General features: G+C 37.9%; 1 protein-coding gene across 1 annotated transcript in view; it reads right to left on the bottom strand.

The window, feature by feature from the left end:
* The window catches only part of LOC139467109 (ecdysone-induced protein 78C-like), a 29,195-nt gene extending 18,033 nt beyond the window's left edge, over positions 1-11,162 (bottom strand). The window contains exons 1-2 of the mRNA XM_071248827.1: positions 11,106-11,162; positions 9,736-9,995 (exon numbers count right to left, since the gene is read on the bottom strand). Coding sequence (XP_071104928.1) covers positions 9,736-9,967 — 232 coding nt within the window. The 5' untranslated portion in view covers positions 9,968-9,995; positions 11,106-11,162. The remainder of the gene's footprint in view (positions 1-9,735; positions 9,996-11,105) is intronic.
* Between the last annotated feature and the right edge of the window lie 5,330 nt (positions 11,163-16,492).

Raw genomic sequence — 16,492 nt, 5'->3', positions numbered from 1 at the left:
ACAGTGTGTTTGTACAGAGAAAGGTGAGTATTTAGCCTTGATTTGCTTGCCTGCGCCTCTGTGTTTGCCCATCATTACAGCAGCACCATCAGTGGAGAGTGACACACACTTTGTTAAGTCAATGCCTAACTTGTCAAACTCTGCAGCCATACACCTAACTATGGTGTGAGCACATCCATCATCAATAGTCTGATTACACAGAAATGAAGTAATAGGTTCTCCACCTTTCACATATCTCACACATATGCTGAGTCTTTTTTCAACAGTCACATCTGTACTTTCGTCAAGCATAATTGCAAATACAGGGGAAGAATTAATATCATTCACAAGTGTCTTTGTCAAAACATGACAAATTGATTTCTGTACTTCTGTAACAGTTGTCCAGCTCAAGTTTTTATATTTTACATCCAATCCATTCATTGTCTGCAACAACAATAATCCATTCACTTGTTCAGATGGGCATTCAGACTTTGCTGCATAATATACAGTGTTAAACAAAATTTTGTCATCACTGGAGCAGATACCCACACTATCAACATTTACATCTGGGTCATTTATTAAATCTGCTCCCAAATCTCTCTCAATCTTTGATGATGCACGTTTATGTTCAGAAGTGTCGTCATGTCTGATAATACTAGAAATCTGTATGTTTGGTGTGCCCTCAGAAGCCCAGACATTTGTAAGCAAAAGTGTAGATTTTGCACCCTGACACGCCGTACAACACAATCGCATCTCACTATCAACACTGCTGAAATTTAGCCACGGATACTTAGCTTTCCATTCGGCCATAGTTTTCTTTGAAAGTTTATTCCCATCATGTTTTTTCGATGCTTGACGAGAGATGGCAGCAGTGATAAGTTCGTTCAGTATATCGCTAATAGTCACCTCAGATTCGAAACAAAGTCCGATCATTTCCTCAATAAGAGATTTTACTACCTGCGTAGTTGTGTAAGAACGTTTGCCAATGCTTAGGAAGGCCGATATTTTAGTCTGACCGGCTAGGTTTCGTCCATGTGACTGCCGAGACGCCATGTTTGTTTGTAACTAACTTCATCATTTTACGTTACGAATAATTTCATTGGACACTCATTACTAGCGCCACCAATCAACGACAGTGTTACAATAAATATTAGGCTGCGTTCGTTAGGCGTGTTCAGTGTTGATTGCAAACGATCTATTATCTTTTTCAGAATGTGAAAACCATTCTGATTTCAGTATTACGGGCTGGACAAAATAGGATAAGGTCCTGCAGCGTTACGCACGTATTTTCATGGATGATTATCATTACACATTCAAAACATATCTAGAGCGTTTCAGTGATTTCCTTAGCGTATTTGATACGCTACAATATTTTCCATCAGCGTTTTTCATACATTTTGATGCGTATTTCACGCAGATACGCACCTTATCTGGGTCTCTGCAGATGATGTTGTTAAATCCTCACGTGAGGATGTGTTGTGATGGGTTAACTACTTGTTTACGGATGATGTTGTTAAATCCTTACATGTGAGGATGTGTTGTGATGGGTTAACTACTTGTTTACAGATGATGTTGTTAAATCCTTACATGTGAGGATGTGTTGCGATGGGTTAACTACTTGTTTACAGATGATGTTGTTAAATCCTTACATGTGAGGATGTGTTGTGATGGGTTAACTACTTGTTTACAGATGATGTTATGGATTGCCCGAGCGTGTGGATTGCTGTTTATAGCCCGTGCCACAGCTTGGAATATATGCTGGAACTGCTAATGTGTTTTCACACTCTTTTGCACATATATTGGAAAATTTACACATATTTTCAAAAAAAATATTCCTACACAAGTTGAATGAAATTGAATATGGTTTTCAACTGTTTCATTATGTTCATAAATATTTAGAAGGAAAATAACCCGCGTCAGCAACAATGCCCGGGCTGAATGCGTGCATGTCCCCTTCATTTGACAGCGATGTTTACGCTGCACATCTGGTGGACAGACATCAGTTCCAGTGGTTGGCCCCATTATTACACAGTGCGGTATGGTTATTATTCACAGCCGAGACACAAGCAACAGTTCCATATCACCATCATCATCATCACCATCATCCCGAGGAGGCTGGCAGGAGATCACTGGACCAGGCTCGTCACAGTTCACCGATAATCCAAATTAGCATCATTCAAAACAGCTGCTGATACCATACACAAATAAATTGACTATTTTGAAATAGGACCAAACTGAAAGGGCTATTTAGAAATAGGACCAAACTGAAAGGACTATTTTCAAATATGACCAATACGAAAAGGACTATTTTGAAATAGGACAAAACTGAAAGGACCATTTTGAAATAGGACCAATACGAAAAGGACTATTTTGAAATAGGACCAAATTGAAAGGACTATTTTGAAATATAACCTAACTGAAAGGACTATTTTGAAATATAACCAAACTGAAAGGACTATTTTGAAATAGGACAAAACTGAAAGGAGTATTTTCAAATATGACCAATACGAAAAGGACTATTTTAAAATAGGACCAGACTGAAAGGACTATTTTGAAATAGGACCAAACTGAAAGGGCTATTTAGAAATAGGACCAAACTGAAAGGACTATTTTGAAATAGGACCAGACTGAAAGGACTATTTGGAAATAGGACCAAACTGAAAGGGCTATTTGGAAATAGGACCAAACTGAAAGGAGTATTTTCAAATATGTCCAACCTTCACAGACTATTTTGAAAACATGGAAAAAGAAACAAACTTCATTACAGATTATTTTGACATAAACCAAACTTAATGGACTATTTTGAAATAGCTGAGGTGAAATGAGGTTTAATGCAGTGTTCAAGATTATTGCACTTACGTAGCGATGTGTACGTGTGCGCATGCTTGTGTGCTTGTACTAGTCCGGACTAAATAATAACATTAGCCCACCGAGATCCCATGCCAAAGTTTAACATGAATACCCCTCTTAGACACAGTTTACAGACTTCGAGCCGACTACTCCTTGTTTTAGCCCTTTCATGCCAATTGCTAGGCAGGGTAACAACAAATACCAACTTTTATCGTCTTTAGATGTGACACGGCCAGTGATCGAACCCCCGACCTTCCATGCTCCGGGCAGACGCTCTACCACTAGGCGTTTTTTAAAATATGACCAAACTTTATGGACTATTTTGAAATCAGAACAAGCTCAAAGGACTATTTTGGGATATAACCAATCTTCAAAGGAGACACAATTTATGGATAACAACTTCTTTTTATTACTGTAAATGCAACATTTCGGTATAGATCCTTACACTTTTGTCAAGCAAAGTAATACTTAACTCAGAATTACATAATCTGTTATTTGAAGCAGAAACATCATTTGCATTATCAAAAGATGTTTGGGCTGTGTTTGACAAAGAGAAGAAATAATTTTTTTATCTATTTCTCAACCTTTTCCGGCTGTGCTCTCTGATTTTTCGTTTCAGCCATGACTTATTAGCTATGGAAAACATGCAAAGGAACAAGTGAATAGCCTCTAGCTATCTTAATGACGTTACCAGAATCCAGAATAACGACCTTGTTCTTCATAATTATTTTGAACTTTTCGATTCACAGGTTCAACCAATGCTTTTACATGGTTTCAAAATATGGGGTTTTCAGAGGTTTGAGTCTATTGACAAAATACATTTAATGGGATGTCAACAACATCAAATGCCAGTCTTCCGACCACTTATCATAGGTTAATTCCTCTTTATATATTTCTAATGTCTGCTGTACATAAGAAGAATTAGAAATTGGCACTAGTCATATTGTCCTGTCTAGTAGTAGGTACCCTAAGGACCAGTAGAAATTTGCCTTTTTTTTCCATGTTTCATAATAAGGACTTGTGGGATAAAAATGTTGGTTTCTATCTAATCATAGGTTTCTGGCGTGCCCAAGGGACGCAACTCTGCATAGCGAATCGTGGCACCTTAATCAACTGGGCCACCTGTGCTCCCTGTTTCAATATGATAATATTGCTTACACAACATTGGCTTCCAAAATATGAAAGCTTTTTTGTTGTGGGCTTGCTTAAATGTGTTGAAAACAAAGAGTCGGGAATGAGACATATTTATTAACATTTCACGACAAAATCTTGTTGTATGAAAACTGGAGTTCGATACTAGCACAAAATTTAAGGTATCATACATACAGGTCAGAAGTCAACTTGCAACAGAAAACTATCTCATTTCCTTAGAAATATAGTAGGTTGGTTTGTTTGTTTGGTTTGTTGTTTAACGCCACACTCAGCAATATTCCAGCTATATGACAGCGGTCTGTAAATAATCGAGTCTGGACCAGACAATCCAGTGATTAATATCATGAGCATCGATCCACGCAATTGGGACCGATGACATGTATCAACCAAGTCAGCGAGCCTGACCACCCGATCCCGTTAGTCGCCTTTTACGACAAGCATAGACACCTTTTACGGCAAGCATGGGTTGCTGAAGACCTATTCCACCCCGGAATCTTCACGGGTCAGAAATATAGTAGGTTTAGACTTTGGTGGTATTGCTTTAATAATTAGACAACAGAAATCCAGTCCTAAACATTTACAATTTGTCCATTATGATGATTATGATGTCCCATGTGGAAGATGAGCATCATATTCTTATTTGGTACTTAACAAATATGTCTTAAGGAAAATGTGTATTGAAAAACATTTTTGTGTTTCGTTTGACAAATGACCTCTCAGTTGGACTCGGTACACACCAATTTAGCTTTAATTCTTGAAACATTATTTATGTTAATTGTAATGATTTGTTTGTTTGATTCACGCTGCACTCAACAATATTCAAGCTATATGATGTCTCTCTCTTGATAATCCAGTCTGGACCAGACAATCCAGTGATTGATATCATGAGCATCGATCAACCTTATTCGGATACGATGACATGCATCAACCAAGTCAACGTGTCCATCAATCAAGGTGCAAGTCAGCACCCCACAAAAGGTCAAGTTCACCAAGGTCAAGTTCACCGAGGTCCAGTTAAATGAGAAATGTTAGTCAAAGTCTAGTTACCCAAGTTTTAAGTGAGGAAAGGTTCCTGTTTTTAATCACTGTCTACCATGAAAAACCTAAACGTAAACTCTAACAAATCTGTTTTGGCAAGGAACATGATGCACAAAGAAACCATTACAAATCAACCATGTTTTCACTTTCTTTAACAATGTTTTCACTTTAGCCATGTTTTCACTTTCTTTAACAATGTTTTCACTTTAGCCATGTTTTCACTTTCTTTAACAACGTTTTCACTTTACATTAGCCATTTTTTCACTTTCTTTAACAATGTTTTCACTTTAGCCATGTTTTCACTTTCAACCAAGTTAATAAGCTAAACATTACGAATACTCTTGTCAAACAGGTGAAGAATTTAGATGTGAAGCCAGGGCAAAATGAGTTCCTTGATGGCAACATGCCTTAACAGGCAGCTAAAGAAAGCCCACCAACGCCAACCATTGTTATCGGTAACAGGCACCATCACCACTAATGACTACAGAAGCAGGGATAATTACGACTTTATTCAAAGCCCATCAACTATTGATTTTTGGTGAAGACTTACACACTAACATGCTCAAGAATTTGTCTGCTTCTTGCAGAGTAATGGATTGTTCTCCATGAAGATTTCAACAGGATCGAAGCAAGGAGGTTGTTTTGATCAAACAGGGGAAATAACAATGTGAATGAGGATAATAGAAACAATTGATATCAAATCATGATTCCAAGTAATGTAACCAAGGAGACGTGTCTTTGATTACCTTTCCATCTTCCAGGAATAAGTAAATGGTTTGAACCTGATGATGTCATCATAGGCAATACATGGTTTTATTCAGGCCTCAAAGTTTAAATTTTTACCAAGTAGCCATATGGCTACAAGTATTTTTTTCCAGGTAACCAGTGGTAAAATCAAGAAGTCAAGCCAATATTGTAGGTAGCCAAATGCATTTGAAATTGTCTTTATCAAATAACTATTACAATAATAAATATAATATGTACAAGTCATAGCACTAGTCTTGAAATTGTATATTAGTGGAAACTGTCCTTGAATTTTGTTATTTTGTGACTCGAACAATGATGCAATTTATGTTACTAGATTATATAGGTATATCCTTGCTTATCCAATGAGCATTGTCAACTAAAATAAACTACTAAATACATTAATATTTGAGGCATTTTGGTTCATTGTCGACTTTAGAAGGAATTATTTGCGAGTACAATTATTTGCAGACGTGCTTTCCAAGATCAGCTGTTATCTATTTTTGTGTCTAAAGATGTGTAGCGATAGAATTTAGTCGCCACAAGGTATTTTTTTGGTAGTCATTTGGCTTCCTCTGAATTTTAAACAGTAAACAAACTGAAATTTAGGTCGCATAGGCTACCGTTTGAGTCACAACTTTGAGGTCTGTTATTGGTGTATGATGCATAATGCAATGGTAAGCGTAGAAATCAATACTGATGTTTGCTGTCTTACAACCATATGGACATTTCAACTTCAGTGAGTCTCCCAAGAAACGTAGGTGCTTCATAATTGATGCTCTCATTTAGCATGTTCAATAGCTATATAGAATTCTTCCAAATCGATGCATACAATTCATAAATGTCACAAAACTTCAATAAGTGGCATACGATCATCTGTAAACAATTTTGCCTTGTGTTGTTGTTTGCTCGACTTCCTCAAACATATATTGTTCATGAATATTTAATTTGACCCTGTTGTAGTATGGCTGGGCTATTGATGATGTGACATTAAAATCCACCTCGCTCACTATACCCAAGAGAGATACAGAGATTATTCTTTTCAATATGTCTGTCATAGCATTCTTATTGAAAATCAATTTTATATCAAACTTATATAAGTATGAATATCATGAATTTGTAAACATGGTTTTCCATGAGTGTTGTGTAGATTATTTCACTTTTTTAAACATGACAAGTAAGTTTGGTTTGTTTGTTTGTTGTTTAAAGCCACACTCAGCAACATTCCAGCTATATGGCCTAGACCTGTAAATTATAATCTGGACCAGGCAATCCATTGATTGACATCATGCGCATAGATCTACGCAACTGGGATACAATGACATGCACCAACTGAGTCCTGTTAGTCGCCCCTAAGTCTTACACCATGCCTGGATTGCTGAAGATCAATTCTAACCCGCATCTTTACAGGTCATCTGGATCAATGGATGCATCGAAAAAGAAACTTACTGGCTTAACAAACAGCGGTAGAAACTAACATTTTTAGTCTATGAGTCCTTATAATGATTACCTATATCAAAACCCCTAAAAATGGTAAATTTCTACTAGCCCTCATGATACCTTAAACATTGGCAGGTTTGGCAAGGACTACAGGACTAGTGCCAATTTCTAACACTGACAAATCTGTCATAGATCAAGTTTGATGCAACAAACTTTGTTGTTTGACAAGATTCTCAACATGCTGTTGTAGATGCTGTTAACAGAGAAACCATGCTATGATGCAATCAACCCGTTCATACATTGTGAAGTATGGCACAACAAATGAAAGCTGTATGTTTTCACTATTAACTTGCACTACTGATTAGTGTTTAGTGGAACCATTATTAAAACAAACATTTAAGGTAAGAATTGATATTTTTTACTTAGTGTGTAATTGTGATCTATACTTGTATTGAGAACTAAAAAAAAATCGCATTCCCCGATGCATCGTCTGACAGCGGTAATGAAACTCGTAAGCATGACAGGTAGGACTTAAGTCAGGTTCTTCCTCTTGTATCTCCTTGGAAAAAGGAAGAAGATCCATACACGCCTCACAGTTTTCAAAATTGAAGAAGTCTTGGGGCCTTTGAGATTTGCTACCATAGCATGTGTATTATTTGTGTCAAATATTAAATTCTTAGCATTGTCATGATATAGTCCATATTCGTAATCACGGTAATGTCACAATGTTAATATACTGCTAAAAAACATCGAATTCTTTCACATTACCATGTGATTACATTACACGGTTAATCTGTCTTGACACCTGGACACAAAGACCCATAAATTGTTCAGGTGATACAGAAAATATATATCCAACATGCTCATGAGACAAGAGCTATGCTTTATTTTTATGATTTCTATTCACATGAAAAGCTTTTTGAGTAAAAACGTCTGACCATCACTCAGTATCTCTAGCGATGTCAGCTGGTGACTCCAAACTGCATCACCTCAGTCTACATTGTTCCTCTGTTAAACTTTTAAAACTTTTGGTTGGTTGGTTGTTTAACCTATCACTCGGCAATATTCCAGCTATATGACGGCGGTCTGTAAATAATCGAGTCTGGACCAGACAATCCAGTGATTAATATCATGAGCATCGATCCACGCAATTGGGATCGATGATGGATCAACAAAGTCAGTGAGCCTGACCACCCGATCCCGTTAGTCGCCTTTTACGACAAGCATAGTCGCCTTTTACGGCAAAACTGTTTACATATTCATGATAATGTGACGACAATGATACGAAAGTGGCAAATGAGTTTCTTATACCATTGTATACTACCAGGTAGTATTTCCCCAGCATATATTCATGTCACTTGTCTCCATTTAGTCTATTCTTGTCATCAAAATATTAACACAGTGATCATAACCGCAGTAAAATTTCAGTGAAAATTGCAAATGATCATGATGATAGTACCCTGTCTCACTGCATATTAATCTTATTATTTGTGTTGTATTTTGACTCTTGGATATGACAAGCACCCATGAACATTATCATGATTATTGTTCGTTTGTTGTTTAATGCCGCACACAGCAATTTTCGAGCTATATTGTGGTTTATAAATAATCAAGTCTGGACCAGACAATCCACTGATTGACATCATGAGCATTAATCCACGCAATTGGGATACGATGACATGCATCAACCAAGTCAGCGAGTCTGACCACCTAATCCCGTTGGTCGCCTTTTACGGCAAGCATGGGTTGCTGAAGACCTATTCTATTCCGGATTCCAGATGTTCACAGGTCCCCATGAAAATAAGAATGGCACAGGATTTCTTTTTCATCACTAAATGTACAGGCTTGATCACGTGGATCTAGACGTATCATTTAACATGTTAAAGCTCAACAACTGACAACCAAAACATTGTTGCCTGGCAACCCATTTACAGTGCTTATGAAAGAAAGTTCTTGCTGATGTTATAAAACATTAGTTTATTTCCAAAGAGGCATGAATGGGGGCTGAGGATGTATTTCATCACCAGCTGATCACAAGTATGTTAATTCAAAATGTGGACTTTCAGCATGTTCAGATATTGGTAATAAAATTAACAGTAAGGGTGCTATGGTCTTAATAGTTAATACAACTTCCTAGTTCATACGTAATATTTTTCAATTATGAAAACCCAATAGGTTATAACATGTCATTCTTTATGATATCCTTCAGAACATAATCTGCTTGTACACATAGAATCTACAATGTTTTAAGTCTTTGTCAAAAGTGACATTACAGAGCTCAACAAAAATAGATCTGTACCTAAAAAAAATTGAGAAATAAATTAAAGGAACTTAGACCCCACCACAACATCAAAAGTCTGGATTTGAGATGTAATAGTTGACGTTGATGCCAACATGTTCTGTTAACGAATGTTAACTTGTGCAAAATGACAGACTGACTAACGGTAAACAGTCGAGATTCTGCAATTCAGTTACACAAGGTATAACGAACATGATATTACATAAATACGACTTAGGACAAGATATATTTACCTTCCAGCGTGATTCTTTGTGACGTGGTAGATGGGCAGTCAAGTATGGGAGAAATCCCCGATGTTGTTGCGATCGTTGAACCCGCAATTGGATCAGCTGGAGAACCGCCACAGCTGAGTGACGGGCCGCTGTCACCGACAGATATTGTGGTAAGAGCAGAATTGTTCAACACACTGTCAGCTATGTCTAACGCTTGATCCAAAGTGTTTCTCTTGTCACCCACTGTATCCATTCCCCTGACTTACAACTGACATATGGACCTTTGTAAAATAAGCAGAAAATGTGAAAATATGTGATCGTATCAAGCAGTGAACAAAGGAAGTCCCTTTTTGTACTCAGCTCAAGCGCATTGGAAACAATCAAAATGCATGCAAATGCACGTTTCAGACATACCCGGTTAGCAAAATTCCCACCATAATCAACTTCTCGATGGCTTATACAAACACGCGCACACAAATTACACGCGAACAGCAAAAGTGGTGCACACAAATACTATATTCACTTCTCCAAAACGACCGAAATGCAGGTCAAGATGGCGGCTGTAATTTACCTTGGTCATGAGGGTACGGCAGTGTTTCCCATTTACCATCTATCGTTTTAACTTGAACAAGTTGATTATAAATGAATTGTAATTTGCAAGAACACGAAAACCTTAAATGGATAATAACGTCAATTCTCTGTATTGTGGATTCATAATATTAAGCCTAATATAATACCACATAGTCAAACAAACAATTTTGCAGGTGCCCGTCATTGTATCGGACCTTTTGGAACTAGGTAATGATTTGTAAATACCGCGATTGGAAACAATGAAAAGGTCGAATGTACTTAAAGTATATAGCATAATTCTGGTTCATGTACACTAAAACATTTGTTTCACGTACATAGCCCTCTCCTCACTCTCCAAAATGTTTCTGTATTTATTTCGTTGCCATGATAGCTATATTATAACGCTCTATGACGTCACAAGAATGACGTCACGAGGAATGTAAATTTAGGCTCGCCATTTCGCATAGATCTACATGTAAAGACACGGTTTATAGACATCTATCAACCACAGAAAAAATGCCTAATTAAATCATCTACAATAAACAGTTTACATATGCGTTTAAAAAACAACTCTGAAAGGTCTTAATATATTTTCAAAAATATGTAAAACATATTTGAAGGCAACTGAAAAAAAAGAACATTTTTTGTAATTACATTGTTATATTTTCCTCAGCATTATGACTATTTTAAGCATACACTAACCTACAGAAGTATTTATGGCTGATAGCATACATTTAATCAACTAATTCAAAACCAATCGCCTTTTACACAAAACTAGACATTACAACAGAGCTCACGAAATAGTCTTCGGCCATACTTACTTGCTTTTAGTCTTATCCATCTTCTGGTCCAACATACCCATTACAGCACACAGAGCGAGGCCGGTAGTTTTTTCTTTGTTTACTAAATACATCGACGGAATATGCCTTGTGACATAAGCACTAATAGCTCCGTGAGTTATGCCAGTTGCATGATTTATGAATAACGCACTAGTCAGAGCCGGGCCTGAGGGAGGCTTGGTATTACAGACGGCCTTCACCTTGAACCATTCATCAAAATAGAACTCTATCGATCTGGGGAAAACGTAAACATCTTAGTTCGGGGATCGGCGGCCTTTACCTTGAGATCCTTAGATAACAGGGACTCAATTACCATTACATAACAAAGTGAAGTCCTGACAAAAGTATTCTTCGAACCTTTTTCGTGAAGTCTTTATAATGAGGCGTCAACTTGATGTGTTTGTCAGGGTTCTGTGTTTTACTCATGAAACATTCGTGATGCTCCGGATGTGCGTGATTCAGCCCCGTAAGATCCAAGGCTCACACGACTTTCTCGGGATATATTCAATTAATTTCCATTTTAGAGTTAGTGAGTGAGGATTGTTTTACGCCGCTTTTAGCAATATTACAGCAATATCACGGCGGGGGACACCAAAAATGGGCTTCACACATTGTACCCATGTCGGGAATCGAACCCGGGTCTTCGGCGTGACGAGCGAACGCTGTAACAGCTAGGCTTCCCGATCGCCCCGGACATTATATAAGGGGTAACTACATGGTAAGGTGTTGAGGTTTTTTTTCTGTACTTAAAATCAAATTTCAACACAAACATGTAATTTTTTCTAAAGTTGTAAATGCTGTAATCAAAATAAATAAAATATAGTCGGATCTTATCTGCTGTAACTAATAAGGGTAATGTGTGATTAGTGAGTGAGTGAGTGTGATTTTACGTCGCTTTTAGCAATATTCCAGCAATATCACGGCGGGGGACACCAGAAATGGGCTTCACACATTGTACCCATGTCGGGAATCGAACCTGGGTCTTCGGCGTGACGAGCGAACGCTTTAACCACTAGGCTACCCGACCGCCCCCGGACATGTCAAGAAATTGGACGACAGATAGACTTTATATTTGATATTTATTTTAGTAAGTAGGAAATAAATAGTAATTTTATAGATATTTCATATATATCTCCCCTTTCTGCCGGCAGCCGACATCACCAGAATGTTTCTGTGGACCATGACCCTGTCCAAGGAAAACATATAAACGACAACATAACATAACAAAGCATGTAAATAAAGCATAAATACTACTTCATGAATTCGTTATTAAAAAAAGAGGTGCCGTTTTCGCCCGACAATCAGTAGCTTTCGCAAAATGAGGTGCCGTTTTCGCCGAGAAATCGGTGACCTTTTGCTGAGGCGCCGTTTTAGCCTGCACCCACACTGATCACTGGAATTTTTGTGTAAGGTTCTGGTCAAATATTCGCTGAAGCTTTGCAAATCCAGTTTCTTTTTGACAAAAACCCTGCATTTGACATTTCATTATCTGAAATGTCAAACATCTAAAGCCGAAGACAAAATAACGGGATTGCAACGGCGTTTACTGTTATCACAAGAACTGTGATGCCGCATTAATCTGATTGAACACAACCTCAACAGAGAAATCAAATGGGCCGGGAGAAGCTGCATAGATTTTCAACGTTTTTTTTAGTGGTTTTATCAACACTGAAGTTTAAAATGCATACAGCGTTTGATTATTCTCGTCACACAGTTCTTTAAAGTCACGTGGCTTGACAAAGTAGCTATTGTCTCTGTCAAGTCATTGGAAGATATACAGTGGTCCCTCGATACAACGCTACCAATGTGGTCCACAGAATATAACAGATTGTTTGACCGAGCTTCAGTCGAATATTCCGTGTACCGAGAATAGAAAGTTGAGAATGAAAACACTGATATTTTTTCAAATTTGGAATTGAGGAAGACAAGGTTTTATTCCAGAAAAGCCGGTATTCATTGGCAATGAATAGGCCAAAACATTTCCGCGATCAAATTGCAAGTTACAACGTTTTTCAACCAATCAGATCGGAGTACACGCAATTTTCTATTAATTTAATATGTTTATTTTAACGTGTGTCAAACAGTTCTAACGAAACTCATGAACGAATTCATGTATTACCCCCGCTTTCGTTCGGGAAATACAAGATTTCTGACACTTGTTTCATAAAATCAGTGTGACACAAATGTTTGTTTAATAAACTTTATTTATTATATACTTCAGTGTGAAAGACTGAGTTTTCCGAAGTTGAGAAAAGCGATATATATATTCATTGTAGTGATCATAACATTTTGACGGAACTATTTTCATACCAGAGTTACCTCTCCTCAAATTGTCTCCCTTTATCGTAAGTGTGCCGTACACAAACTGTTGACTTCCTTTTTATTTGAGTTCCACACTGACATGGCAAAATAATGACGGCTCGTCCTTTATGGAATTAATATCGCTTCATGTCGTTTGTTATTCTCTTGAAAATGTTTCGTTAGAAACTGTACATTTCCTGTTTAACTCGTCAATCGAGACTGTTCGTTTGCAAAGCGCCATTTTTGTTACTTGACCAGCGTGTATTCTTTCGCTTCGAACAACGATCTCGTAGTTTTCAAGACTATTTGTTGTTGAAGTTGATTTTGAATTTAATCATATATATATGTATGATATAGAAGTTTCGTTACCCCAAATAACTTTTGTTACTTTTGTTTATATTTTTTTAAGAGTTTGCAGACACGAAACTACTTTTCTATATATATATATATGATATAGAAGTTTCGTTACCCTAAATAACTTTTGTTACTTTTGTTTATATTTTTTTAAGAGTTTGCAGACACGAAACTACTTTTCTAGTCGCAAATACAAGGGGTAGTGAACCGTCTCTGTGTGTGAGTAAGGAGAATTTGGGTTTCAAGGTTTTTTAATGAAATAATTGAATTTTCTGGTAGACAACTGCACAAAGAGTATATAAAAAATATCATGTTTCTGTCATCGAGTGAGGGGTGAAAATATCTCCTTTCTACCCCCGTCACTCAATGAGAGAAACGTGAAATTTCACGAGACATATGAAATATCCTCTATAATTTAGCAGTAATGATTGGCATATCACACTGTTACAATATCTCGCATGAGACTTTAATTACAAAACCTCAAATCGTACTGGACTTTTAAGAGGTCATTTACAGTATTAATTTATTTTAAATACTTATTTTTATTTTTTTAAATCCCCGCCACACTGGTCACCTGGGGGAGGCCCACCTGCTGCACGTGGCAATGTCCCACCGTCCACACGGAGCTGTGTGCCTAAAGTACTCACGGAAATGAAAAAAACCTGTTTTTTCGACCTCAGATCTTAAATAAATGCAGTTAATGTACAATATATGTAAATATTCAAACAACTAAATTAGTACTAATTGGGCCGTGGCACAAATACAGCGTATCAAATGTTTTTATGCCTTTTTACACGTAAAAGTGTGTAAAACTGTGAATAAAACAGACTATTGTGAAACAGGGCATAACCAGGTGTAAGTAGATCAAGGTGACCTATGACACCTTGACGACAGGTGAGAACAGGTGCATAATGCCTATAGTCTGTTTCTGCTATGTCAATTTGGACTTAGTTTTATTTTTGAATGTTGAAAGTGCCGACAAATTACCTCCTGTAAAGTACATTTTGTATTGTTCAATGAGATCAAACTAGCAAATCCAGACTAGTACTTTTCGAGTTGTTTTGTTATTTCGTATTTACAGCTACGTAACACTTTGTGTCGATTTTTAAATTGAGAAAAACAGGTTTTTTTCATTTCCGTGAGTACTTTAGATTCACACCGCCTGGCCCTGATTGTATAACTTTATTTCTCCGGTTGTCGATCACGTGACTGAAGGCTATCATTGTTCGCATCAAATCGCATCATGTGGAAAGCTTTCAGAACTGTTGTTACACTGTATTTAATGGTGGCGAGACCTGGGTGCGGCTCAGTGAACAGCTCTCCCGCAATTCTTAATGGTATTTCCAGACTTACTCTCACTGCCTTTATTGTACATATACAATTTATAGAATATTTAATAGACATAAACCAAATGGAGGCCTGTTAAATCGCTTGTGTGAAGCCCATTCTTAATGAGTGCGGCGTTAAACAGCAGACTCACTCACTCACTGCCGTCATATAGCTGGAATATTGCTGAGTGCGGCGTTAAACAACAAACAGACTCACTCACTCACAGATCGCCGTCATATAGCTGGAATATTGCTGAGAGGCGCGTTAAACAACAGACTCACCCACGGACCCGTGAAGGTCCGGGTTAGAATGGATCTTCAGCAACCCATGCTTGTCGTGAGATGCGACTAACGGGATCGGGTGGTCAGGCTTTCTGACTTGGTTGATACAGTCGTGCCTCGTTTATACGGACACTTGCGTCACTTCACATTTCGTCCGTATAAACGAATTTCCGTATAACTGAAACCAGTTGGAAGTCTGTCATGGAAGTTTGAACTTTACCACATTTTGAGGTTTGAATTTTAAACAATAAATCCAAATTGTCCAGATCCCCTGTGTTCTCGTAATAGGTAGACAAGGTCTCTATACAAGCCACGAACTTATGCTTGGGGATTACATGTACAATAAACATACGTAACTCAGTGTCACTTGGTTAATTGACTTCTCACGAGCCAAAGGATTACCACCAGCGGAAGGATTACCACCAGCGGAAGTGTATTGTCCGGATAAGTGAGACAATTTTGTGTGCATTTCAATGTTTTGTGTATGAAAATGACCGTCCGGTTCCGGAAACTGAATTTCCGTATATACGGGTAAATTTATATAGTCATTATTTCGTTTTGAATGAAAATCGTCCGGGAACCGAGGTTTCCGGATATCTGAAGTCCGTATAAGCGGGGCACGACTGTACATGTCATCGTATCCGAATTGCGTAGATCGATGCTCATGGTGTCAATCACTGGACTGTCTGGTCCAGACTCGATTATTCACAGATCGCCGTCATATAGCTTGAATATTGCTGAGTGCGGCGTTAAACAACAAACAAACAAACACTGGGGGGACTGTGAGCAAGTGTAGATCACGGAACAGTCAAGTTCCCACAGTTCCGGGTCAGTGAGCCACGGGTGAATAGAGGTGACGTTCCACGTGATCGATCAGCGTTAAGTGTCTACTGCACCACGGGTTGCTGACTGTGAACCCCGCCTGGTGCACGACATCGCTACATGTAACACACAGGCACAGCCCTTGTAACAGAAACGCATGCACTGACAACAGGACCACAGACGCATTAACAACAGGATCACAGACGCACTAAAACAGGAACAAAGACGCACTAAAACAGGAACAAAGACGCACTAAAACAGGAACATAGACGCACTAAAACA

The sequence above is a fragment of the Haliotis cracherodii genome, unplaced genomic scaffold (assembly GCF_022045235.1).
Source record: "Haliotis cracherodii isolate W230 unplaced genomic scaffold, xgHalCrac1.p SCAF_19, whole genome shotgun sequence".
NCBI lineage: Eukaryota > Metazoa > Mollusca > Gastropoda > Lepetellida > Haliotidae > Haliotis > Haliotis cracherodii.
This window is presented reverse-complemented; position numbering and strand designations above follow the sequence as displayed.